General features: G+C 40.9%; 1 protein-coding gene across 6 annotated transcripts in view; it reads right to left on the bottom strand.

Annotated features, from left to right (window-relative positions):
• The window catches only part of Tex14 (testis expressed 14, intercellular bridge forming factor), a 137623-nt gene that overhangs the window by 7103 nt on the left and 103047 nt on the right, over positions 1-27473 (bottom strand). For 5 of the 6 annotated variants that reach the window (XM_016001764.3, XM_076577633.1, XM_042282559.2 and 2 more), the window contains 9 exons: positions 23940-24006; positions 22137-22218; positions 20768-20827; positions 18986-19113; positions 17324-17529; positions 10741-10837; positions 9081-9155; positions 4965-5042; positions 4246-4339 (listed from right to left, as the gene is read on the bottom strand). In XM_016001764.3, the coding sequence (XP_015857250.1) occupies positions 4246-4339; positions 4965-5042; positions 9081-9155; positions 10741-10837; positions 17324-17529; positions 18986-19113; positions 20768-20827; positions 22137-22218; positions 23940-24006 (887 nt within the window). The remainder of the gene's footprint in view (positions 1-4245; positions 4340-4964; positions 5043-9080; positions 9156-10740; positions 10838-17323; positions 17530-18985; positions 19114-20767; positions 20828-22136; positions 22219-23939; positions 24007-27473) is intronic. The other variant, XM_076577631.1, reaches the window with a different exon arrangement.

Below are 27473 nucleotides of genomic sequence, written 5' to 3'. Positions count from 1 at the left end.
CTTCTCTCTTCCTACCTTAAAAAGAACAATTTAGCCTTTAGGAGTGGGACAAATACCAGACTCACAGTTTAGCCAATGAGATATAGGTAACTGCTGGGAAACTTCTAGGAAAGGTTTTCTTCCCAAAATAAAAAGGACAGATTCCAGCACCATATTCCTTTGTCTTAGCCTCCTTTTACCTTTGCTTGTTCCAACAGCCGTCCTGCCAGCAGGAGACAGGTTTTGGGGAAAAGGCAGAAAAATTAAGTAAGAGCAAAGGCCAACATGTCCCAGGGTCCCAGGCAATAGAACAGAAAAATGAAAAAAGCCTAAGTCTCTGTGGTATGATGCCAGCAGTGCCTGCCACCCATGAATCTCTTGTTAAATGAGAAAAACTCGTTTACCCATGGCAGTGGGGCTTTCTGGTCTTTGCTGCTGAACCCATTGTGTATGGCTTCCCTGAGGACACGTGGGACCAAGATTAGGAGCAGGATGAGGGGAGGAGCAAGTGCCACCACAGAGCTAAGTCTTGTCTCTTTTCCAAGTTTATTTTGTTCATTGTGAACTAGTTTGCAGTGACTTCAGTCTTTTTTTTTATGATTCCATTTTTTTGTTGTTGTTTGGTTTTTTGAGACAGAAAGAGTTTCTCTGTGTAGTTTTGGTGCCTGTCCTGGGCTCGAACTCACAGAGATCCGCCTGCCTCTGTCTCCTGAGTGCTGGGATTGAAGGCATGCGCCAGCATGATTCCATTTTATTTTTATGCCCATTGGTGTTTTGTCTGCATGTACGTCTGTGTGGGGGTGTCAGAGCCCTGGAACTGGAGTTACAGACAGTTGTGAGCTACCATGTGGCTGCTTGGAATTGAACTCAGGACCTCTGGAAAAGCAGCCAGTGCTCTTGACCTCTGTGCCATCTCTCCAGCCCCAACTTCAATCTTTTTAAAAATTATATAAAACATTACTTAAGGCCAGATAGAGTGTGTCTAGTCAGTGTTCCATTGCTGGGAAGAGACACTATTACCACAGCAACTATTATAAAGAAAGCACTTAAGTGGCGCTTGATTACCGTTTTAGAGGGTTAGTCCATGATCATCATGCCGGGAAGCATGGCAGCATGCAGATAGAGATGGTGCTGGAGAAATCGTTGAGAGTTCTACATCTGGATCCACAGGCAGCAGGAACAGAGAGTCACTGGGCCTGGCTTGGGTTTCTGAACCCTCAAAGCCCATCCCAAGTGACACACTTCCTCCAATAAGGCCACACCTCCTTCTCCTTTTAAATAGTGCCTCTCCCTCCCTATTGACTAAGCATTCAAATCTAGGAACCTACGGGGACCATTCTTATTCAGACCTCCACAGACATCTCAGCAGTTTAGAGCATTTGCTTCTCTCCCAGAGGACCTGGGTTTGATTCCCAGCACCCACATGGTGACTTACAACATCTGTAATTCTAGTTCCAGGAGATCCATACCCTTTTAGGAACTCTGCAGGCCTTAGGCATGCACGTAGACAACAGACAATATACTCACAACACTGTGTGTGTGTGTGTGTGTGTGTGTGTGACAGAGAGAGAGAGAAAGAGAGAGAGAGAAGAAATAGCTCTTGATAAACCTTTTTAATTATTTCTGTTGCTGCTGAGGTTTTGGTGCCCCTTCAGGCTTGGGTTCAAGTGTGCATGACTCACCTCTCCCTGTCCCGGCCCTGAACGGCAGTTCAAAGGAGTCAAGAGGCCAAGGGAGTGAGCTCAAGAAGTCACCTTACAACACATATCAGTGTTTCTGGTCAGGACCAAATGCAGGTTTCTTGAGGTCCAGATGACCCCCAAATTTTTCTCATACCCAGAAAGAACTAAAGGTTTCTTCCAATACCTTTGAATAAAATCTTCTGAAAGAAGCTGAAACCTGTTTGCTTCAAAAAATGAAATTTTAGAAAAACTAGGCCCGGTGGTGGCGGTGGTGCATGCTTTTATTACTAGCAATTAGGAGGCAGAGGCAGGTAGATCTCTGGGTTCAAGCCCAGCCTGGTCTACAGGGCAAGTTCCTGGACAGCCAAGGCTATTACACAGAGAAACCCTGTCTTCAAAAACCAAAAACCAAAAACCAAAACAAAACAAAACAAAAACTCAACAAGCCAAAATAAAAACAAATCACTCTATCAAAAAATGAATGAGGGCTGGAGAGGTGGCTCAGAGGTTAAGAGCACTGCTTGCCCTTCCAAAAGGTCCTGAGTTCAATTCCCAGCAACCACATGGTGGCTCACAACCATCTGTAATGAGATCTGATGCCCTCTTCTGGCCTGCAAGCATGCATGTAAACAGAGCACAATAAATAAATAAATCTTTTAAAAAATTAAAAATAGATTTACCATATAATCTAGAACTATCATTTCTGGGTATATAGCAAAAGAACTGAAAGCGAGAGGCTGGAAAGACTGCTTAGAAGTGAAGAGCACTTAACTCGAGTTCAGTTCTCAGAACCCATATAGCAACTCACAACTGCCTATAATTCCAGTTCCAGATGATCCAATTCCCCTTCTGACTGCTTCAGGTCTTGATTGCATGTGATGTCCATCACTGGCACATATACATACATATATAAAAATAATAAATCTTTAAAAAATGGAAAGCAGGGCCTCAAAACCAGCCTAGAGTTCCATCAATGGATGAACTAGAAGGAAAAAAGTGAAGCCAGCTGTGATGAAACAAGCCTGTATGTAGTCCCAACACTCCAGGGGCTAAGGCAGGAGGCCTGCCACAAGTTCAAATCCAGCCTGGATGACAGCGTCAGATCCTGTCTCAAGCAAAAGAAGTGATAAGTATACATTCCATAAAGAAGAAGGCAGCCCAATGAAATGCCTCAGCAGGAAAAGATGTCTGCCATTCAAGCCTGGCCTGCTGAGTTCAATCCCTATGACATACATGGTAGAAGGAGAGAACAACAACCACAAGTTTTCCTGACCATCCTATCAACACTATGGTGTAACACGCTTCTCTCTCTCTCTCTCTCTCTCTCTCTCTCTCTCTCTCTCTCTCTAATATTTTTAAAAAAGAATGAAATTATGATATTTGCAACAAAAGTGGATAGAACCTGGAGATCATTATATTAAGACAAACATTCCATGTTTTCCTCTCACATGTAAAACTATATTTAAATCAATATCTCTCTCTCTCTTCTCTCTCTCTCTCTCTCTCTCTCTCTCTCTCTCTCTCTCTCTCTCTCTCTCTCGTGTGTGTGTGTGTGTGTGTGTGTGTGTGTGTGTGTGTGTGTGTGTGACAAAAACAGAAAGGGTACTACAGGTAAAGGAGGTCTAAAGGGTGGGGGCTTGGGAACAAGAAAGGACAATGGAATGTATGGGCCATGAAAGTGGAGGGAAGGACTATTAGGGAGATGGAAAAGGACCAGCAAAAGGTGGGGAAGACAGATTAAGGAAGGCTTTTATCTGTGAGGAGTGCAAATAAGAACAAAATGTAATGAGGGGCTGGAAAGACAGACAGACAGACAGACAGACACACACACACACACACTCAAATAAATGTGATGAAAAATGTTAAAGAAATTATTTCAGGTCAGGCGCATCTCTGTGATCTTCTTGGGTCTACATAGTGAGTTCCTGGACAACCAGAGCTACATATTGAGATCCTGTCTCAAAAAAGAAAAACAAACAAAAACTTATTTCAAAACTTTTAAGTGAACCATCATGGACAGCAACAAATATAATTAACATTGAGCTGTACACCTTATATTGGTTAAGAAAAATGATTAAATGTTTATGTATTTTAATCACAAAGTATAACTAGGAGGAAGGGGCTCCCTATCCCGCCCTGCGGATCTATAGACAGTTAATCATTGCGGGGAGAGGAGAGACATGTTCTTCAGTGGTGTAGCCACTGATAAGGTGCTTGTGTTCCTATGATAACCCCTCACCCACGCTCCTGTAAGAAACCCTAATGACACTCACTAGGTCATGCACCCTCCAAAAAAGACATGAGAGTAGAAGGAACTGTATGATTCCTGAGAGCAGGGAAGAGACAAGAGAAGGTAAGGAAAAGTGAACTTGATAAAAATGCATTATAGAGATGTATGAAAATATTGTCATGAAACTCGTTATTATATATTAATACATGTTAATATAAAACAAAAATCCTAGTAATGAAGCAAGGAGAATAAAGAAAAAGATTGTTCTGTTCCTTGTTATCTGTTAATATAATAAAAACTAATATACACAAATGCAATTTTAAAATCCTTTCAAAAATTTAGTTTTTTTGTTACCTCTCTGTGTCTTCCAGATCCTGAATTTCTTTGGTGGAAAGAAAACTGCTATCTTTACTACTGTTGGTTTCTTGTTCTTCCAAATGCTTTTTATCTAAAACAATTGAGAGAGCTAACCTTATTAAAATGAAAAATAATTAAGAATATGCTTTAAAATGAACTGAAAATTAAGGCCATCAGTAGTTCTGCAAGTATGCAATAATACATCAGCTCCCCTCTCCCAAGAGAGCAGAGGGCCAGATGGCAGTCTGTAGGGCACCAGCACTCACAGCAGCTGCTTCTGGGGTCTTGGGAGATCTGCAGTGCCAGGTGAAGCTACAGGAAACCTAGCTGGTGCCAAGCTCAGAGAACTAGATAAAGCAAAGGAAAGAAGCACACAAAGAGACGGCAAGCAACCCTAAGAGAAACCACACAATTGTACTTTAGGGTACTCTTCGCTTTCTTGCTTCTTAGATGCTCCTAGGGTAGAACTTCATGGAAGGAATTTGTGTGGGATAAGGATGTACCCTTTAATGTAGGCCAGGAGATAGGAACTGTTATTCCCATTTCACAGATGAGGATAGATGAAGCTCAGAAATGAAACAGACAAAATTAACTGGTAGAATTGGAATTAAAATGGAGTTGGACCAGACCTAAATCACACTCTTCCATATATACCATTATGCTTTTAAGGGCAACATTACATAAAAACTCCTGAAAAGACCTGGATATTGGCTTACCATGTTCAGTGGCACTCTGATCATGTGCTGTGTTCTCATGAGACACCACGGATAAAACCTGCTGCTGCTTCAGATGCTCTGTCACAGTGCAAAAGCAAAAGGCAACTTATTCCACCTTTCCATATCACACAGCTTCCTAGGATAGTGCTCTCAAAGGGCAGTCCTCAAACCTGCATTATTGGTATGACCCAAGCCTACTGAATCTGAAACTCCTGCCGTTTAACTCAGTCATACGTACGGGTGATTCTGATGTCTGATAGTTTGAAAGCCACTACTTCATGAGTTCAAAATGAATTCTTCAAGTAAGAAAGTCCCAAATAACACCCGATAAGGGACTTTTAAGGATTGATCGTAGGTGTGGTGGTACAAACAGCAGGATTTCTCTAAGTTTGAGGCCAGTCTAGACTACATAACAAGTGCCAGTCTAGCCAGGACTTGAGACCCTGTCCCAAACAAAACAAAACATTAGGAGGGTATGTGATGCACACCTGGAACCCCAGGACTTAGGAGGTGGAGGCAGAAACTTGTCAAGGCCAGCCTTGGCTACATACATAAAGAGTTCAAGGCTAGACTTGATTACATGAAACTTTGTCTCAAACAACAAAACCCAAAACAAACAAACAAACAAATGCTAGCAAGATGGTTAGGTGGGTTAAGGCACTTGCCTCCATACATGATGATTTAAATTTGATTTCTGGGACCCATAGGGTTAAAGGCAAGAAACAACTCCTGAAGTTGTCCTGACCTCCATATAAGCTCCATGACATGTACATCTATGTACACATACACACAAAAAAAAAGTGTTTAAAAAAAGAAAGAAAATAGGCTGTGTGTAGTGGTATAACACCTTTAATTTCAGCACCTGAAAGGCAAAAGCAGGTACATTTCTATGAGTTCGAGGCTAGCCAGAGCTATATATTTAGACCCTGTCTAAAAACAAACCAAAAGAGAAACAAGAAGGATGATGATGATAATGATGAAGGAAGGTAACACAGAGAGGCAGGTATTGGACATTGTGTACATTAATTCAGGATTATTCACAGTCTTAACAACAGCCCTATGAGATATTATTTTTATTTTTGTGTTTCAGAAGAGGAACAATAGTACTGAGACCAAACTGATGAGGAGCCTGGAAACAGAGCTACTGAAATAGGGGAAGTGAAGTGAGGGCTAACATGGCTAAGGAACTTTCATAAATTAAAAATCAAAAAGTAAGTAGGAAAATTGAGATTGAATCCAGGTAGTCTTAGCTCTAAAGTTTATGCTCTTTTGATTTTAAAAACAGATTTAAAGATTCAAAAATTTTTATTAGTCTGAGTATGTATATATGTGTGGATGTATGTGCCTTGTATCCACGGAGATCACAAGAAGGCTTCAGATCCCCTGGACCTGAGCTACAGATGGTTGTGAGCCACCATGTGGGTGCAGAGAACCAAACCCAGGTCCTCTGCAAGAGCAAGTGTCCTTCACTGCTGAGCCATCTCTCCAGCCCCCAATCTTGATTTTATACTCTTTCAGGAGCAGAGCCATCCACAAGTGTCTTCATCTCTACTAGCCTATATGTCATGTTTTTACTATGAATATCCATATTCCCACTTCCTTAAAAAAGGCTCACTAGACCAAGATCAGCAGATGCTAAACTCCCTGGCTGCTCTGCATTTGTTCGGAGCTTGCTTCTTTTACAATGCTCTTCAGAGCACAGCAGAGAAACAGCTGGGACCACCCCCAAACTCACTCTGAGGAGGTGGAGCTGCGTCTGGCAGTGCTCGTCTGCTCCCTTCCTACTGCTGGTGAACTGCTGCTACCTGACAGCTCTTGGGCATCAGGAAGACCTGTGAGATCACTTAAATCAGGATTCTATCTTCACCAGTCCCTGGCTGTTCTTAAATGATGGCTTATATCCTAGAGTTCTAAAAGACCTTTCCCTTTAAGGCTCCTGTTGGAGGCTAGACCTCTGGATATGAACCCTCCAAAAAAGCAGGGGACAGGTCCTGACTACTCCCTAGGGGTCTTTTCAGATAAAACAACAGTGGTGATAATACAATTACCTGAATTCATTAGGTCAAAGGAGAGACGCTGAGGGTTATGCTAAAGAGCCCAGAGGATGGCTATGCCTGAGTCAGAGCATTAAGTCCTAGGTCCTCAAGATTCACAAGACCTCAGAGATCCTGAACACTAACTAGTGCCGCCTTGACCAATTCTCTGTAGGCCCTACACCAAGAAATGGACCATCACAGACAAGAGGAGAGGGACCCTCTAAAGAGAAGGGCTGGTCAAACAGACTGTTGGAGAAACAGACTGCCTGCTTCCAAGGTCTCTATAACAATACACTATTGCTTTAAACATCTGCCCAGCTGTAAATAAAATTGAGTTTCTATTTCTCAGTAGCCTCCCAAAATGGAAAATCCTAGTCTCATCAGGTTTTTCTCTCACTGACTTCTGGGGAATTATATAAGAGGGATTTATTTATTTATTTACTCACAACCCTGTGGTGATATTTTATTTGTGCTTTAATAAATAAAGCTTGCCTGGAGATCAGAGGAATAGGAACTGCCATTGTAAGTAAACACAAAAGTCATGCAATGTTAGCACACGCCTTTAATCCTATCACTTGGCAGGCAGGGATCTCTGGATCTCTGTGAGTTCAAGGCCACACTGGAAACAGCCAGGTGTGGTGCGCACACGCCTTAAATTCCAACACTAGTTAACTATGGAGGTCTGGAGGTCTGTGCAGACAGACAGGAAGTGACAGAGCTGGGCAGGAAGAGGAAGTGATGTAGCTGGACAGAGAGAGCAAATCAAACAGCAGAACAGCAAGGCATATAGGCATGGGTAGACAGGAAGTCGCTCGCATTTAGAAGCTGCCGAGTTGGTGAGGTGAGGTTAGCTTGTGGCTGTTCCTATTCCTCTGATCTCTCTCAGGCTTTAACCCCTATATCTGGCTCTGTTTTTTTATTTAATAAGACTGTTTAGAAATTCATCTATATGACCCAATACGTTTAACACTTCCTCTATTAGCAAAATTGGAAGTAAACATGCCTTGGCCTGCATAGCCAGACTACAGGCTTCTAAGGAATATCTAGTTTGGGTTGAAAGGGCAATTCCTTTAATTAAAGAAGTTTATCATCTAGACATGGTGGTACACTTGGGAGGCTGAGGCCGATGGACAGAATTAAGGCCAGCCTGGCTATGAAGTGAACTCTAGACCAGATTGAGCTACATAGCAAGACCCTATCTTTAAAAATGGAAACAAATATAGACAAAAATCTCACAAAAATAAAATTAGTTTATCACCAGCAACATTTGAATGTTGTTACTTTACTGCTGTTGGATTTCTTTCTGTATGCTGTGAATGTGTGTGGCTCCTATTGGCTAATAAATAAAGTTGTTTTGGCCTGTGGCAAGAAAGCTTACAGCCAGGTGGGGAATCCAAGCAGAGATAGAGAGAAGAAGGGTAAAGCAGAAGAGACTCGAGCCCCACTGTAGGAGCAACAAGATGCCAGCAGACCGGTAACACCACAGCCATGTGACAACATATAGATTATAGAAACGAGTTAATTTAAGATGAAAGAGCTAGCTAGCTAGAAGCTGAAGCCACAGGCCATACAGTTTGTAATTAATATAAGCCTCTGAGTAATTATTTTATAAGCAGCTGTGGGACCACAGGTGGGAGAGATTCGTCTGGACTGCTGGGCAAGGCAGGACCGGAGAAATTTCCGGCTGTACTTTACTTTAGACTCTTTCTCATAAATCCTTTAATAACAAACGACAAAATAAATAGGCCAAATATCTTGGCCACACCGCCTACTGGACGGTGGTGGCACACACCTTTAATCCCAGCATTTGGGAGGCAGAGGCAGGTGAATCTCTCCAAGTTTGAGGCCAGCCTGGTCTACAAAGTGTGAGTTCCAGGACAGCCAAAGTTACAGAGAAACCCTGTCTTGAGAAAGAAAACAAAACAAAACAAAACTGTCCCTTCCTGAATTTTGCATTCAACCACACCTTCATATTTTTTTTTGTACTAGTGCTGATACCTAAGAAAAAGAAACCATATTGTGGTCAATGACCATAACCAACAGGGGCTAAGAAGTGTATTTTGTATTGAATACCTCTTACCAATTTCATCAAGTAGCTCCTGAGCTGGTGGTGGAAGCTCATCAATATGATGCCGAGAGGTGGCTTCCACTAGTTCTTAAAAAAGATAAAGGGGGAAAATGACTTAACACCCTCCTAGACCCGAACTGTAATTTTCTAGTCTTTCCATGGATTTAAGGCTTTCTCAATGATGTAATAAACTAAGGCGTATGAGAGCATCTCTCATGACATTCTTAGTGGAGGCTTCCTTAATATATGGATGGTCTTACTCTCCACTTTCATCCCATTAACCCACCCGACTCTTTTCTTCTTTCTAAGGACACTTGAATCAGATTAAGGTACAAATTCTTACTAAGAGGCTTGGGGATGATCTGAAACAGGTTGTGGAAGAACACAGAGGTTCTGGATAAGCCAAAATGAACAAAAACACAAAGCAGGAGGCTTTTCTCTGTAGAGTATCAGACCAAGAGATAAGGGAGCAACCATATTTTGGGTCTTTTCCCAAGTGCTAAATTATATATAGCAAGCCCTTCAATATAACATATAAAATTCCTCTTCCCTGCAGAGAAATTCCAAGAGCTGTAGCAAAGGAAGGCCTTAGACATTAAAATTACTACAACAAAAGCAATGTGCCATAGACGTTTCTAGCATTCTTGTGTGATTTGAAAACTGTCTTCCAAAAAAATCTATCCTAAGGAAAGGTCAGAAGTTCAGATAAGACTTATGTACGAAGGGCAAAATTTGGAAAACAATGTAAATTTTCAAATAAGATAATGGTTAAGCAACATATTCAGAATCTATTATTATGTAGCTACTATTTACTTATGAATAACTCTTAATTACAAGAGGAAATGCTCAAAATACAATTAGCCTTTGTTGTTTAAGGAAGTATTTCCAGAATCACTCAGCCTGGCAATATTAAAATCCATGAGTGCTCAAGTTCCTTACATGAAGTGGCATAGTATTTGATTGCTTATAATGCCTAATGTAATGTAAATGCAATGTACATCATTGATATATTACATTGTTTAGGTAGGGAAGAAGGATGAGAAAAGAAAGCTATACATGTTTAATACAGTAGAAGCAATCTTTTTTCAAATTCTTTTCATCTGCTACTGGTTGAATCCATGGATACAGAACTAATAGATAAGGAAGCTGAGCACATGTCAAAAAGAAACATAGTCTAGAACTGATATATGGCATGGTTGTAAAACTAAAATATTTGTTATATACTTCTAAAACTATGAAACAGGATAATACACCAAAACTGTACAACACAGCAAGCTGTGGTATGCTTAGTTGACCATTTTGTTTTTTAAACTTTTCTTTATTTACCCAATTTCCTGTTTTACTTTTATAATCATAGAAAAATAACATTTTTTTGGCCAGGTAGTGGTGGTGCACACCTTTAGTCCCAGCACTCGGGAGACAGAGCCAAGCAGATCTCTTTGAGTTCGAGGCCAGCCTGGTCTACAGAGCGAGATCCAGGACAGGCACCAAAACTACACAGAGCAGAGAAACCCTGTCTAGAAAAACCAAAAAAAAAAAAAAAAGAAAGAAAAGAAAGAAAAATAACATTTTTGTTTAAACCAGATGTCACATCAAAGATTAGTGAACAACAACCTAGGCCTTCTTAAACCAGCTTACTCTCATGAACTCTTTGATATTAAATACTGGGTACCTCTGGGTAGACTCTTCCTCTGGGTTGTGTGGGCTGATGTCACAGATGCTGCAGAATTATTAGAAGAACCAACCCCACTGTACGTAGACCATTTTTTCTATAAGAAAAGAATTATGAGGCATAAAATGTGGTAAGCAGTACGTGTACTGAGTAAAAAGGCACATGCAGCTCAATCATTTCTACCTCCCCTGAGAAGCCTTCTCAACTCCAGTTCTTGGCTGAGCACTTAGTAATCATACTGGGCCTGTCTCCTCACTAAGCCATTGGTAACTTTAAGATACAGCCTGTGGAAGGAGATTCAAGATGGCAGAGATAAGCAGACACAGGTAGGCCTGTGGCAGTGGCCCGCGGAGGTAGACGGGTCCGGCGGCAGTGGCCGACAGGGACATTTAGGCCCAGCGGCAGCTGGCGGAGACATTTAGGCCCAGCGGCGGCCCACAGAGGTGGACAGGCCCTGCGGCGGAGATAAGCAGACGGAGGTGGACAGGACCGGCGGCGGTGGCGGCCGACAGAGACATTCAGGCCTGGCGGCGGCGGACCACAGAAGTAGACAGGCCACCCGACGGAGACAGGCGGACGCAGGTCGGCGACTCGCGGAGGTGGAAGGGCCTGGTAGCAGTGGCTGACAGGGGCATACAGGCCCGGTGGCAACCGGCAGAGACATACAGGCCCGGTGGCAGTTCGCAGAGGTGGATGGGCCGGGCAGCAGTGACAAGCAGAGGTGGGTAGGCCCGTGGTGACAGCTGGCAGAGACATACAGGCCCATTGGCCGCCCGCAGAGGCAGACAGACCCAGCGGCAGCTGACAGGGACATACAGGCCCAGCGGCAGAGACAAGTGGACGCAGGTGGGCCTGTGGCGGTGGGCCACAGGGGTGGACAGGCCTGGGGACGGAGAGGGGCAGACGCAGCTTGGAGCGGGGGCGCCCCTAGCCCCAACACCTGGGGAAGAGGCTATCTCCGTGGGTCGGAACCAGGGCGAGTCTGGACACTCCGTCTGGGGACAACCCAGGGCCCAACTGCTGATCCTGTGAAACCCAACAACTTGGAGGTGTTGGTGAGACTACCCTGCTCAGCTGAAACCCATCTGGGAGAGGATTCAGATGCCTACAGTTTGAAGTCTGAAGAAACAAGATCAGCTGAGGAGTTGACAAATGAACAAAACGTGACCTGGGAACACAGAAGAAGGCGCTACCCAGTCACCAAACCTGATCACCAGAATCATAAGTATATAATTCACCGACTGAAATCAGCTGTCCCTGAAGAAACAGCCCAATAGCACCAATTTAACCAAGAACCCCTACTAAACCAAGACTAAAAATTAGAACAAGAGAGGCACTCTCAGACACAGACACCACCTGCACCGCACAGAGGAAAAGATGAGTAGACGCCAGTGCAAAAATACAGGCAATAACATAAAGACCTATATGGCAACATCAGAACCTAGTGATTCTACACCTGCAAGACCTAAACATACCATGACAGAAGAAACAGAAGAAATCAACCCTAAAAATGACTTTAAGAAGATGATAGAGGCCCTTAAAGAAGAAATAAAACATTCCCTCAATGAGGAAATAAAAACTTTCCTTAAAGAGGAAATGAAAAACTACCTTAAAGAGGAAATAAAAACTTTCCTTAAAGAGGAAATGAAAAACTCTCTTAAAGAGGAAATAAAAACTTCCCTTAAAGAGGAAATGAAAAACTCCATTAAAGAGGAAATAAAAAACTCCCTTAAAGAAATGGAAGAAAAAATGAACAAAAAATGGGAAGAAATCAAATCAAGCCAAGAAAAAGCAATTAAACAGATGAAAGAAACATTCCAAGATCTGAAAAATGAATTTGAGACAATAAAGAAAACACATGCTGAGGGAATGCTGGAAATAGAAATCCTGACAAAACGAACAGGAACTACAGAAACAAGTATAACCAACCGATTGCAAGAGATGGAACAGAGAATCTCTGACACTGAAGACACGATAGAGAAAATAGATTCGTCAGTCAAAGAAAACACTAAAGACAAAAAAGTCGTAACACAAAACGTCCAGGAAATTTGGGACACCATGAAAAGACCAAACCTAAGAATAATAGGGATAGAAGAAGGAGAAGAATACCAACTCAAAGGCACAGAAAATATATTCAACAAAATCATAGAAGAAAACTTTCCTAACCTAAAGAAAGAAATACATATGAAGATACAAGAAGTTTACAGAACACCGAATAGGCTGGATCCAAAAAAAAAGTCCCCTCGCCACATAATAATCAAAACACTAAACACACAGAACAAAGAAAAAATATTAAGAGCCGCAAAGGAAAAAGACCAAGTAACATATAAAGGTAAACCCATCAGAATAACACCAGACTACTCAATAGAGACTATGAAAGCTAGAAGATCATGGACAAATCTCATGCAGACACTAAGAGACCACGGATGCCAACCCAGACTATTATACCCAGCAAAACTCTTAATCACCATAGGCGGAGTAAACAAAATATTCCAGGATAAAACCAGATTTAATCAATACCTGTCTACAAACCCAGCCCTACAGAAAGCACTAGAAGGGAAAATTCAACCCAAAGAAGCTAAACACATCCATGAAAAATCAAGCAATAGATAATCCCACACCAACATACACCACAGAAGAAACAAGCTGGTGTAGCTATCCTAATATCTAGAGAAAAAGGATGTTTCAAAAGAGAAGAAGTCTTGTGGCAATGCCTCAGTGGTCCAGGTTAACTACCAGAACTCGGAAAAGTTGGTTGAACTTGGGATTGACTGGGAGGCCAAAGATTTAGAAAGCAGAAGATTCTCTCAAGACACAAGTTGTGTGATAATAGCGTGCTTTGTGTGTGTGTGAATGAGAATTTGTAAATGTTGAATTCTAGGCTTCGACAATCATTGTCAGTGCAGATTAAGCTGCAAGTATTTATGCTTTAAAACTTAAATTATAAAGCTAGTTACGTCTTTCTAACAACTAGTTTTAATGTTTATGAGCCTATTTTACCTACATTACCTTTTCAGGATGTTGAGAAAGATGCATCACAAGCACAGGCTGGAGGCTGGGGGCTAGATGGTTTTGAGGAAGAGGTCTTGGTGGACTCTTTCATAGAGCAAAGGGAAGCAATGCCTTCTGGGAAATGAGCTAAGTTTTAATCTAGTCTTTAAGATTAGAAGTCAAAAACAAAAATATTAAGGAAAGGAAAACCTAATTGATCTTTGAAGTATTATTATGTGGAATTGAGTGGGACTTTTGAGGCCTTTCTTCCAGAAAACAAGGACTTGGTTGTCAGGCCTATATTAGGCCTAAACCTTGGTGCCATGTAGTTGTACTTAAATCATTTCAATGGAAAGTGTCTTAGTGATTGGAACTTCTAGTGCAGTTTGGAGTTCTTCCATTTGAAAAATGTGATATTTGCATGGGATTGTTTGAATCTTGTTTTCTAGTCCCTCCCCATCACCACCCTCATAGTCTGAAGGTAGATTTTTCTCTTGATAAAGGAAAAAAAAGGTGAACATCTTGTTTGTAAACAGGTATCTAGTAACTAGTGGTAAACTTGAAATGGTAGAATTCTTTAGAGCCTAATTCTAGATAGCCTCAAGAAAATGTATCTTAATTACTTTTGAACCTGTATTCACCTTGTTTTTTTCAAATATCTTAAGTTATATTTTCTTTTTCAGAGCTGCTTCTTATTTGGGGCTACTTTTTTTTTTTTAATTGAGGCGTAATTCATAAAAGGGTATATTGTTTTGATGAGACTTTTTACAACTGTGGCTGGATGTCTTTCTTTAGTCTTCCAGAAGGGCCATTTTACTTTTTTAGAGTTACTTTTAAAAGTCATGAGGTCAACAACTTGGACTACTATGCATGTAAGTGCTAATGCAAATTAAAGCCCAAGTTGACCTCCAGCAGCAGTTCATTCTATGTTGACAGTGAGAGAACACTTTGCCTGTTAGGATACGGTTACTCGTGGACTGAAATGCTGAAGAAACCCCTCCCCCTATTTTGTTTTTTTGCAAAAATCAAGGTATATTCTAGGGTTTCCTGGTTGACCTCAACAGATAAACTGAGATGATAGTCTTAGTTCAGAAATGATCTGAATGTAGATTTACAGTCTACGTGTACAGCTGGCTAAGTGAGATCGCTTTCACAGTTCTGCATGTATCCCATCGGCTCCCCATTAGTCACTGAACTCTTAAAACTGGTATTGTAACATTATCACAATGTTTTGCGCCAATTTTATAAACTTTACAGTGCAATATGTGTTCCTTTTCTGAGGCAAACCAAAGGTATATTTCTCAAGGTTCTGCTGCTATCAGCAGCGTTGATGGAGGATTTTTTATACATTTGTAATAAATAGAAATAAACCAGAAAAAAAGAAGAAAAAAGTGGTGGAGGGAAAGGTGAACACTGCAAGAATACTCAAAAGGGCTGAGAGTTGCAAACACCAAGAATGGCTTTGCATAGTAAATAGAATAGAACAGCTCTGAACTATAGCTTACTTTTCCTGGTTTGGTCTGACAGAATGATTGAATGCTTTTGTACAAAAATCAGAGCCTTAAAAACAAGGATTTGGTGATACTGTAAAATGGTGTGCCACTTTGGCAAAACAGTTTGGTGGTTGGTCAAAATACAAAACATTGTTACTCTGTTACTCAACAATTCTACCCTTAGGAATATATCCTCAAACTACTGAAAATGTGCACCTATGAAACATGTACATGAAGGTTTACATCAGTGTGTTGCTAATAGTAAAAAAGTTAAAACAACTCAAATACCTATCAAATACTGGAGAGAAATAAAATGTGGCTTATTCATACAACAGAATATTATTAAGACATAAAAATGAATGAGAAACTGACAGATTAAATGACTTTGGTGAACCTTCATAATTTCATTTGTAGATCTTTCCATTTCTAATTTATAAATACATTTGGGGTTATAAATTATAAAAGTACTGCCTCCTGTCAACATTGTATACTTCCATTTGATGATTTCTGTGTCAAACATTATATGGAAATGTTTCCAAGTATTTTTTTTTTTTAAATTTATTTATTACATATACAGTGTTCTGCCTGCATGTGTCCCTGCAGGCCAGATAAGGGCACCAGATCTCATTACAGATGGTTGTGAGCCACCATGTGGTTGCTGGGAATTGAACTCAGGACCTCTGGAAGAGCAGCCAGTGCTCTTAACCTCTGAGCCATCTCTCCAGCCCCCCAAGTATTTTTTTGTATTAACTGTGAATGAATAGAACAAAATAAATTGCCTGTGATGGAAAAAAAAAAAAAAAAAAAAAAGATACGGCCTGTGTCTTTCTTATTCAGGTTTGGATATGGTGCCTGGCACTTAGAATCTACCCAATTAACAGTTCATTGAGTGAAAGCATAAGATTCCTTGCTATTTTCCCACTTCTGAGTGCAACTTTTACAAGCCAAATACCAAAACCATTTACAATCTATTTGCCATTGAATGCTAAAGAAAACAACCAGTCTGTTCATAAGAGGGTGTCATGTTTAGCTTTAGTTGTCAACTTAACATACCTAGCAAAAGAGAACCTCACTTGAAGAACTGTTGCCATCAGATTTGCCTCTGGGCATGTCTAGGACATTTTCTTAATTGCTAATTGATGTAGGAAGGCTCAGACCACTGTGGGCAGTGCCACCCCCTAGGCAGGTGGCTTGGACTATGTAAGAAAAGTAGCTGAAAAGCCAGAAAAAGAAAGCCAGCAAACAACTGTGGTGATTTGAATGAGAACAGCTCCCACAGGCTCATATATCTGAACATCTGGTTTCCAGTTGGCAGACTCTTTTGGACCTTGTTGGAGAATGAGTGTGAGTGAGGGTGGGCTCTGAGGTTTCAAAAGCTCATGCCAGGCCCAGTTTGTGCTCTCTCTGCCTGCAACTTGTGGATCAGATGTGAGCTCCCAGCTACTGCTTCAGCACCATGCTGGCCTGCTAGGCCTCTGCCATGATAATCATGGATTAACCCTCAAACTGTAAGCAAGGCCCCAGTTAAACACTTCCTTTTACAAGTTTCCTTGGTCATGGTGTTTATCCTAGCAATAGAATTAACTAAGACAACACTGTCCCTCCATGGTTTTCTGCTTCAGATTTTACCCCCAGGCTCCTGCCTCGGCTTTCCCAGATAATGGATTATAACCTATAAGCCAAATTAACCCACTCCTCCCTTGAGTTGGTTTGGTCAGTGTTTTATCTTAGTGAGAGAAATCAACTAATACGGAGGGTCAGCCAAAGGTTTGAATGAGCAGTAGTAAGCAGTAATTTGTCGTTTTCTTACAAAGACTAAACGTGCAATATGAGGGAGAAAGAAAAAAGACTCAAGGGCAAGGAGAAGGTGATAGAACATGAATTCCCTGCAAGTTCAGGAAGATCAGCCAGCACTCAGGGAAGCAGCATGCATGCTTAGGAAGCACAGAATGCTGACTCCGGGGAGAAGCCCAGGGACACCTGGGAGGAATCTAGCATATTTCTTGCTTCTCAATGAATGTGGGAGAAATCGCAGCCCTTTCTATTACTAAGGGCCTTGGACTGACCTCACAAAAGTAAAACACAAACTGGGAACTTACAGGATCAGTCAGTTTTGCAGGCAGAGGCCTAGAGGAAGCAAGGAGAGACTCCAGGCTCTTCGCTCTCTCTCGGACAGTGGTAAATTTGGCAGAGAAAGTTCTCATAGATTCTTGACCATTCCAACAAAATGTAGATCCTCTTTTAACTTGAAATGTCGTATTTTCAAGGCAGTCTTCATAGTGACTAGTAGCTGAAGAAAGTGACTCTAGGAGAAAAGAGGGCAGTAAGTGTCCGAATTCTTTACATTATAAACAATCACAAACTATAACTATGCTGGGCATTTTCCAAATTACTGTAACTGAAACAACCATGAATCTGAAATAGCTCCTCAGGTCTAAAACTCTATATTCTTAAGTTCTCAGGACATTAAATGTGTGTGTGTGTGTGTGTGTGTGTGTGTGTGTGTGTGTGTGTGTGTGTGTGTGTGTGTATCTATATCTATCTATACACATACATATGTATATGTATATATGTGTGTGTATATACATGGCTGGTCATCAAAATGAAATAAAGGGAAATTAAGCCACAAATTTACCAAAAATAAGAACCCTGAAGAGAACCTATCTGATGCTGGTTACATGTGGATTGCCACATGCCGGTTGCACCAACCATATGCTTACTGTTTGGCAGTTAATTCAGAGGCACATGGCGTAGGTGCAGAGTAGACCCTGCACTGATGTCTCCACCACTGCAATCCAGCACCAGCGTCTGACAGTAACTACAGCACCACTGCCACCACTTGCAGTGGAAACTCAGAGTCATAACCTACCGCCTTAATTTCCCTGCATTCTCAAAGAAAACAAAAAACACAAACTGGTAAAGGAAACTGGGTTTGTTAATAGTTTTACTAAACCAGAGAGCAAGAAAAAAAAAAAAAAAGAATTCGTAATTCTTTCTACTGTGCCTGTGGCATTTTTGCAGTTTATAGAAAATCATGACAGAGGACAGTACTGCGGATATATTTCAGTGGTAGAGAACTTGCCTGGCAAAGTCCTATATTTGATCCCCAACATTTAAGTAAACAAACAAAAAACAACAACAAAACCTCAAGAGCTATGGATATTTAACTATGAGAGAATTTAATTGGCTGACTCCGAGAAGGCAGTTCAGTGCTAAAACCCAACTTGCCTCCATTTGCAGCAGGCTGTCTCCAGCAGGAGGGTTTGTTACACTGCTATGTCATACCTCTACCTAGAAGCCCATGGAATTACTCTGTTTAGTTCTGACTCTTAAGAAAATGACTTCGTAGGGCTGGCGATGGCTCAGCAGTTAAGAAAACTTGCTGCTCTTCTAGAGAACCCAGGTTCTGTTCCCAGGACCTACTTGGTGGCTCACAACCAGTGGTAATGTCGGACCCAGAGATCCGTCACCCTCTTCTGGCCTCCGTGGGCACTGCAAGCATGTGGTGCACTAACATGAGCAGGCAAAACATTTGTACACATACAATAAAAATAAGTATTTTAGCAGGCACTTTCCTCCCCTAGCACTTGGGAGGAAAGGCAGGCAGAGCTACACAGTGAGACCCTGCCTCAAAAAACAAAACAACAAAAAGAAATAAAGAAAACACCTTTGTTTGGGGAGAAAATAGCCATCAGAACTTATGCCCAACCAGGGCCTGTGAATCCTCTTCTAAAACATTCCTCCCTGTGTCTGATTCTTACCTGGGCTGAGTGGAGTACTGACACTAGTAGGTGCGTGTTTTAATTTAGGTGTTTTGCATGAGGTTTCCTTAAAACAGCCGTCTTGTTCATAGGAGATACTGGACAGGTCCTGAATGTCTGTCAGTGATCTAAAGAATTAAGAGCACACAGTAAACTGGTCATAGTATTAAAACTGTGTTAACCCAGCTGTTCAGAGGCTAAAGCAGGAGGACTGCCATGACTCAAGGCCATCCTAAGCTACAGTAATTTCAAAGCCAACCTGAACTACATTGCAAGACTTGGTCTTTTTTTTTTTTTTTTTTTTAAACGGTTTTTCGAGACAGGTTTCTCGAGACAGGTTTCTCTGTGTAAGCTCTGGCTGTCCTGGATCTCACTCTGTAGGCCAGGCTGGCCTTGAACTCACAGAGATCTGCCTAGCTCTGCTTCCCAAGTGCTGGGATTAAAGGCATGTGCCACCACCTGGCTGTAAGACTTGGTCTTAAAAGGAAAAAAAAAAAAGGAACAAAGTAGTTAGTTGTGAGATGTGGTGAGATATTTGGAAAAACAGAACAATACATTGCTACATTCTTGATTGGAACCTTTTACTGGGATTGGTTTGAACTCACCCTTGGCTGGCCCTGAACTCATGATCTTACTGTTTCAGGCTCCTTAATGTAGAAAGTGCAGGTGTGTACCACCATGTTCTGCTCTGTTAAGAACTTTTAGAGATACTTTCAATACATCAGAGACTATCTTAAAGAAAATATGTAGAAACATCTTTAAAAGTAGGGCTGGAGAGCTGGCTCAACAGCTTCAATTCCCAGTACCCACATAATAGTTCATAACCATCTGTAACTCCAGTTCTAGGAAAATCCAATGCCCTCCTCTGGCCTCCTTGGACACTCCACACAAGTGGTATACATACTTGCACACAAAACACAAATACAAATAAAATAAAAACTTAAAGTATCTATCTTAAAATAGATGCTAGGGCCAGGAGTGGTAGCTTGCTCATGCCCATAACTTCAGCACATAACTTCAGCACTTCGGAGGCTAAGGAAAAAGGACTGCCTCAACTTCAAGGCTAGCCTAGGCTACACAGTGAGTGCAAGGCCCTGGGCTGAAAAAAAAAAAAACCCAAACAACAAACGTGGGGTTAGGGGCAGGGGTGGAACATGTCCATAACTCTTTCATTCCCAAATCAAGAAACAAACAACAAAACAAAAATACTGAGCTATAGGTGTGGTTTAGCAGCAAGGCACTTGCCAAGCATGTGACAGACAGGTCCTGGAGGTCTACTCCTGGCATAACAAAACAAAACAAATATATAACTTCAAACATATTTGGGCTGATAAAGCCAACTTCCCATTTATGGAAGTAGTAAACTTACTGCCATCATCACTACTGTCACTGTATGTCCTCGATTATAAGATGCTATTAATAATAGATCATTATCATCAGTTTAGTAACAGCTTTTTTGTGAAAGAAGAAGATGTTTACTTAATATATACTTTATGTTTACATAAATATATTCATGGTAAGAATAAGAGGCAGAAAGATGCTCAATGGGTGAGGCATGTGCTGAGCAAGCCTGGCAGCCCGGGTTTGAGCCCGGAGCCCATGTACAGGTGGAAGGCGAGAACCAGCTCCACAGCTGTCCGTCCACTCCAGTGCACATCACGGCACGCTTGAGTCTTTCCCCAGTAATAGTACAATAACAACGACAGATTCTTACACACAAGGAAACAGTTCCATAAAACTAAGACTACACAAACATCCTTAGCTACACTTTGGTGGCCATACATTTTCTCTTCCGGTTCCTTCCGTGTCTCCTCTAATGTCTCTTCTTGTTCATCTTCAGCACTGCCAGAGAAATTGTAAGAAAATGAATGAGGACTCGTCAGTCAAGTACACTAACTCAGTACCAGTACCCCAGCCAAGGGTGAGAGGCAATGGAGAAAACACAAAATTCAGAAGCAGAAAGTGTGAGTCCTAGTGCTGGTTCCAGTGCTAACCAGTCACAAGTTCTTCAGCATATCTGGGTCTCCATTACTGTCCATAGATTGGACAAATACTCTCAAAGGGTGACCCCAGCTGGTCTGTATGACAGTGAGCAGCAGGCTCCTTAGAAAGCCACTGGAGCACAGGCACTCTGCTGGGAGGTAGACATGGAGCAAAGGGCACAGACATGAGGCTTTACAGCTGTAACACAGCTTCCTGGTCTCCCCAAGACAGGCCAGGAGAGATGCTGAAGACAAACTTGACCCACTGCTACTTCAGCCAGTACTTAAGCTTCAATTTCAGTACTTGTGAGACATCAAACTATAAGCAGACCTCACACTAAATCTTTCTCTGTGTCTTTACTCTTTTAGGTTTTTAAATTTATATATTAATTTTAAATATATATATATATATTAGGACTCTCTATATAGCCCTGGCTGTCCTGGAACTAACTCTGTAGACAAGGCTAGCCTCAAACTCAAGAGATCCACCTGCCTCTGCCCAAGTGTTCGGGTTAAAAGTGTGCACCTGTACCACATCCGACACTTTTTACTGCCGAGTATTCAATGTGTAGATGTGCTACTGTCTCATCATTCACAGTGAGACATCTGAGTTTTCATTTGCGGAGTATTACAAATCAATCTGCTATAAATATTCATGCATATGTTTTGTGACGATTTAAGAGTTCTTTTTTTAGGAACAAATATCCAGAAGTTGTATTGTTACTTTTAATTTCTATGTCAGTAGTCTCAGAATTATTATCCCTGTTTTATTTATTCATTTATTTTGAGACAGGGTTTCAACTATGCATCCTTGCTTGTCCTGGAACTTGCTATGTAGACCAGGTTTGCCTTGAACTTATAGTGCTAGAATTAAAGGCATATGCCACCAGGCCTGGCTTTATCATTCTTATTTTAAAGATGTGACAGTAGAGAATCAGAGACCTATGACCAAAGTCATATGGATAAAATGTCAAGAGCCAGGATCTGAATAAAAATAATTACTCCTTTTCAAATTCTGCTGAACAAGTCCTAATATTTTTAAGTCACACAGAGCTATTTTGTATGATAGTGGATAATATACCTGAAGGCAAGTAATACATAAATCTAATCATTTTCGTCAATGAGCATTCCTTCTAAGCCTGAAACTGAATAAAAAAAAAAAATCATACCATTGCATAGCTTGGAACTGAGGCTTGGTCAAATTCTCAGCATTCTTTCCAAAGATTTCTCTTATTTGGAACTTTTCTTCAACTGAAATGATAAAAAAAAAAATGTATTTTTACTTTAATCCCAGGACACTCAGGAGTCAGAGGCAGGCAGATATCTGTGAGTTCAAGGCTAGCCTGGCTTATATTGCAAGTTCTAGGACAGCCAGATTACATAACTACATAGTAAGACCCTGTCTCAAAAAATAAATAAATCATCACCACCATCATCATCTGTGTGGGGCTTCCAGATACCTCAGTAGTTAGAGGCACTTGCACAGAAGCTTGACAACCTAAATGAGGTCTCTGGATCCTACAAATGGCAGGAGAGAACCAACTAAGAGTTGTCTTCAGGTCTCCACATGCATGCCATGGTGTGTATGCAAGCTCAAAAGGGAGACCTTTATTCCAACACTCAAAACACAACCAAGCTATTAATAGTTATTTCGGAAACAAATGTTTTGTCTTTTCAAGAAGCCAAATTGGGTGTTGTAGTGGTGGCAACACACCTTTAATCCCAGCACTTAGTAGGCAGAGGCAGGAGGATCTCTGTAAATGTAGCCTAGTCTACAGAGCTAGTTCTAGGACAACCAGGGCTACACAAAGAAAAACAAAAACAACAAAAAAGCTGGGGGTGGTGGCGCACGCCTTTAATCCCAGCACTCAGGAGGTAGAGGCAGGCGGATCTCTGTGAGTTTTAGGACAGCCTGGTCTACAGAACAAGTTCTAGGACAGCCAGGGCTACACAGAGAAACCTTTTTTTTTTTCAAGACAGGGTTTCTCTATGTTGTCCTGGCTGTCCTGTAACTCCCTATGTAGACCAGACTGGCCTTAAATTTACAGAGATCCACCTGCCTCTGCCTCCCAAGTGCTGGGATTAAAAGTGTAAATTTTTAAAGAAAAAAAAAAGATGCAAAGGAAAATGATGGTGACATTCTGACTTCCAGGGTGAAGAAAGACCAGAAATTAAGTTCTAGCTTTTGTACTATCAATAACCAGCTCTGTGGCTTGTGTAAATCCCTCAGGTTGTTCAAGAAAGATAACCTTGCTGTATGCCATCAAGGGGCCTACAATTCTGTAAGTGAGCATCACTTACAGAATATGTCATAGAAACACAGAAGGGGTCTAAATAACACAATGTGTGGCTACTGGGAGGCTGGTAAGGAGGAGAGAATTCTTTCTTTTTGTTCTTAATCTTTTATTGTATGTGTATGGGTGTTTTGCCTGCATATGTTCGTGTACCAAGTGCATGCAGTGCCAATGCAGGTCAGAAAAGGGCATCAGATACCCCAAGACTGACGTTACAATTTTGAGCTTCCATGTGGATGTTAAGAAGGGAAGGCTAGGTGGTGTTGGCGCATACCTTTAGTCCCAGCATTCAGGAGGCAGAAGCAGGCAGATCTCTGGTCTACAGAGCTAGTTCTAGGACAGCCAAGTCTACACAAAGAAACCCTGTCTCAAAAACAAAAACAAACAAAACAAAACAAAGAAAACCCCACGAGGTAAAGAAAAAAGAAAGAAGAATGGAGCCCATGTCCTCTAAAAGATCAGTCAGTGCTCTTAACCACTGAGTCATCTCTCCAGCCTCCAAAAGGAATCATTCTAATGGGGAGGGGTTACTGAGCCTTGCTTGGTTTTCCTCATCTGCAAAATGAAAAGCCTGAACAAGGTTATTTCTAAGAATTCCCCACTCCCAGCTGTAAGCACCTATAATCCAACAGAAAATGAAGGCAAAGGATTTCCAAAGAAATCTGCCCTGGAACTTACCATAATCTTGAGGTTCAGCCAAAGAACTTTGGATTCTTTCAAAGTCCTCTTCTATGGGACTTGAGGTCTATAAAAGAAAAACAAAGAAAGTAGGTTCACTGAAGGCAAATACATCTTTAAAAAGTTAAGAGATAATTTCTTGTTATTTTTGTTTTGTTGTTCAGTGATGGGCATCAAAAACAGGGCCTTGTGCATGCTGTGGAAGAACTCTACCACTGATGTTCTTAAACCTTGAGAAGTACAGGAAAATAACATTTTTCCAGATAGTACTGTGCTCTGTGTTCCTCTCAACAAGCCTGCCCTCTACCTCTACTCTGCAGAGAAATTTTGTGATTTTCATTTCTTCCCAGAATTATCCTTTGTTCACTGCTCTAACAAGGACTAGAGAGCGTCTACAGCTAAGTCAATGTGTTCAATGTGTAGCCCATCTTTCCAGCTCTCAGATGGTAGAAAGAACAAGTGTCCTTCCTTGTTTATGTGATCTAAGTAAATACAACTGTGAACCATGTTTTTCAAAAGACTTCATATACTGGACTACTGAGATGCCTCAGTAAGTAAAGGCATTTGCCACATAAGCCCGGTGACCTAAGTTTGATCCCTAGAACCCACACAAAAGTGGAAGAAGAGAATCAACTCCAAAATGTCCTCTGGCCTCTACACATGAGCCATGGCACATATGCCCACACATATGTATCATCTCAAACACACAATGATGATATTTTAAAAACCTCATAAATTTGGGTTGCAGAGATGGCTCAGAGATTATGAGAATCAGCTGCTCTGCCAGAGGACCCAGGTTCTATTCCCAGCACTCATATGGCAGCTCACAACTGTCTATAACTCCGGCTCCAGGGATCTGGCACCCTCACACAGACATATATACAGGCAAAACACCAATGCACATAAAAACAAATATAAATCTTTTTTTAAAAAAAATCACATTTTATCACAATCATATGTTATGGAATAATCTTTTTGTACACTGTGAAGATTTGTCACTTAGATTGATTAATACAAATCTGAATAGCCAATAGCTAGGCAGGATTTTTGGAGCAGAGAGAACACAGGAAAGAAAGTGGAGTTGTGAGGAGATGCCAGGAGCCACAGAGGAAGCAGCATAGACAATACAGAATAAAGGTAACTGAGAATGTAGATGAAAAGAAATGGGTTAAGTTCTAAGAGATAGTAACAAGCCTAAGCTATGGCCGATCTTTTATTATTAATAAGTCTCCATGTGGTTATTTGGGAGCTAGCTGGCAGGACAGAAATATCCGCCTATAAATGACACCCAATATGGGGCCACGTATATCCACATAAGACATGAGAAAGCTTAAAAAAAGGTTCTAAACACACAAAAATGGAGCCAAACATGCTTCCTGGCAGCTGCCTGCCTGCTTGAGCCACCAGTGCACCATGAGCCAAGCCGCGTGGCAAATCTAAGGTTTTGCTCATGCAGATAGAAAAAGGTTACAGATACACAGTAAAGACAGATCCAGATGCAAAAGACTCTAAACAGGAGACAGTGTGTTTAAAAAAATGTACATAGGCTTAAGAAAAAATGAGTATTAGACAGACATAGAAAAAGTAAATAATTTATAATAAAGTCTTTAAAGAAAATATAATTAAAAAAAATAAGCCATGTAAGGATGGAAAATACACAGGGAGTCTGGATCCTATATGATGTCTTATTAACTTTAAATTTTTTTAAAATTTATTTGCCAGAGCTGAGGACTGAACCCAGGGCCTTGTGCTTGCTAGGCAAGCGTTCTACCACTGAGCTAAATCCCCAACCCCTAACTTTAAATTTTTTAATGCCAATATATAAAAAAACAATAGCTGCTGAGAGACACTGGATTATAGAAACTGCTAAATTAAACCAACCTATATATTTTTTTAAATGTCTTAACTTCAAAATGAAAGTTGGACAATGTGTTGCATTGAGAGAGAGATTATGCTTTTGTTTCCACAGAAAACAAAGGGTTGTGGATTCCTTCCAGATTAACAGAAATTAAAATTGACCAGGAGAGACCTCCTGAGTATCTTGGCTACAGACATGGGGGAAGAAGCCAAAAAAGACATAGAACAGATGACATGTAAGCTGGTCCCTTGACATGGGAACAGCTCTGAGATGAAATGAGACGTGATAAATTGTGTTGGCTGCAGAGTCCTAATAACTTATTATTACATGCCATCCTTTCATATGGCTTGGATAGAGATTTCTATTACAGTTTGATTATACAGTCCAGACTTATAAAATTGACAGATGACTTTACCTGCTCAAACATAAAACAAAAAATCATCTTTAACTGACTTGTGCACACCACACATTTGATACTTGTGTTAATGTAGATATGTATGTTATCTTTGAAAGTTTATGTGTTTTCAGAGCAAGGAGACCAGACACCAGTAAAAATGGGTGGCCCAGGTGATTCAGCCTCTCACAGCGCCTCTGTTGCAATTTCCTCCGTTTTGCATCCAGAACAGCTAGCTTCAAGGCTGCTGACTTGAAGCTCACAGACTACTTCAGCCAGGACTTCAGATAAGTCTTAAACTTTACCACTGCACAGAAACTGGACAACAAATAATACAGCTAACTCTCCCAGGACTTGATCATTATCCCAATTTTCCTAGGGTCTCCTTAAGATGCTAGAGCCTCCAGACAACATGAAGCAGTCTAGAGAACATGATGCCCACATTCCCAAGAGGTGAGGTAGATGGCTTTTGGTCATTCAATGGGTTATAGATGTTTGCTATCATTTAGAGACATCAGTTACAAGTTGTTATTGGTCAATGTCAGGAAAAAAGCTAAACAGGAGTTAGAGTCAAACATCTGTTTCTAAAGAGAAAAAGAGGGATACAGTATATAAATGATGAGATAAAAGGGTGGATAGTTGAGTCTACTTTTAAACAACCAGTAGTCTAAAATATTTTACATTGGTATGGATTTTTGTATAATTATACAAATTTAGGGTTATTTTGTTAAAACATACTGTACATACATTTCCACTCTTGTTTAAAGTATTGTACCTATACAGCTCATTTAACAATGTAATAACAATGTAATATAAATTTCTATTTCTGAAAGTTATTATTACAAACTATTTAGGATAATAAAAAATACAAGTTAGTAGTTATTGTCACCTATAACAAGCAAACTTGTAGTCATATTAGGTATGTTTTCAAGGTCATACAGAGATTTTTAGATAGATAGGTGGGTCTTCAAACACTTCAGAGACTTACAGAAGATGGCATTTAAGATGTTTTAAATAACATAAGGCTTTTCATGACAGTGAGATATGTCTGCTCCTGGCACCATCCATTTACTTCAAAAAAGGATGGTGGGCTTTGGAGAACCTCCATATAGAGTTTGCTTTCTTTATAGAAAAAGCTAGCCATTCAAGCAAGAAACTGCCCTTGCCTTGACTGCTGACAGTATGCTGTCCAAACTGACCAGCAGGATGCAAAGAAAAGTGACTGCTGAACTTTGCCAAGACAGGGTAGGACAGTCCTTAAAAAATTCCTGCTTTACAAAAA

This window comes from Peromyscus maniculatus, chromosome 8, assembly GCF_049852395.1.
Source record: "Peromyscus maniculatus bairdii isolate BWxNUB_F1_BW_parent chromosome 8, HU_Pman_BW_mat_3.1, whole genome shotgun sequence".
NCBI classification, from domain to species: domain Eukaryota; kingdom Metazoa; phylum Chordata; class Mammalia; order Rodentia; family Cricetidae; genus Peromyscus; species Peromyscus maniculatus.
Note: the sequence above shows the minus strand (reverse complement) of the source record. Positions and strands in the feature narration are given on the sequence as shown.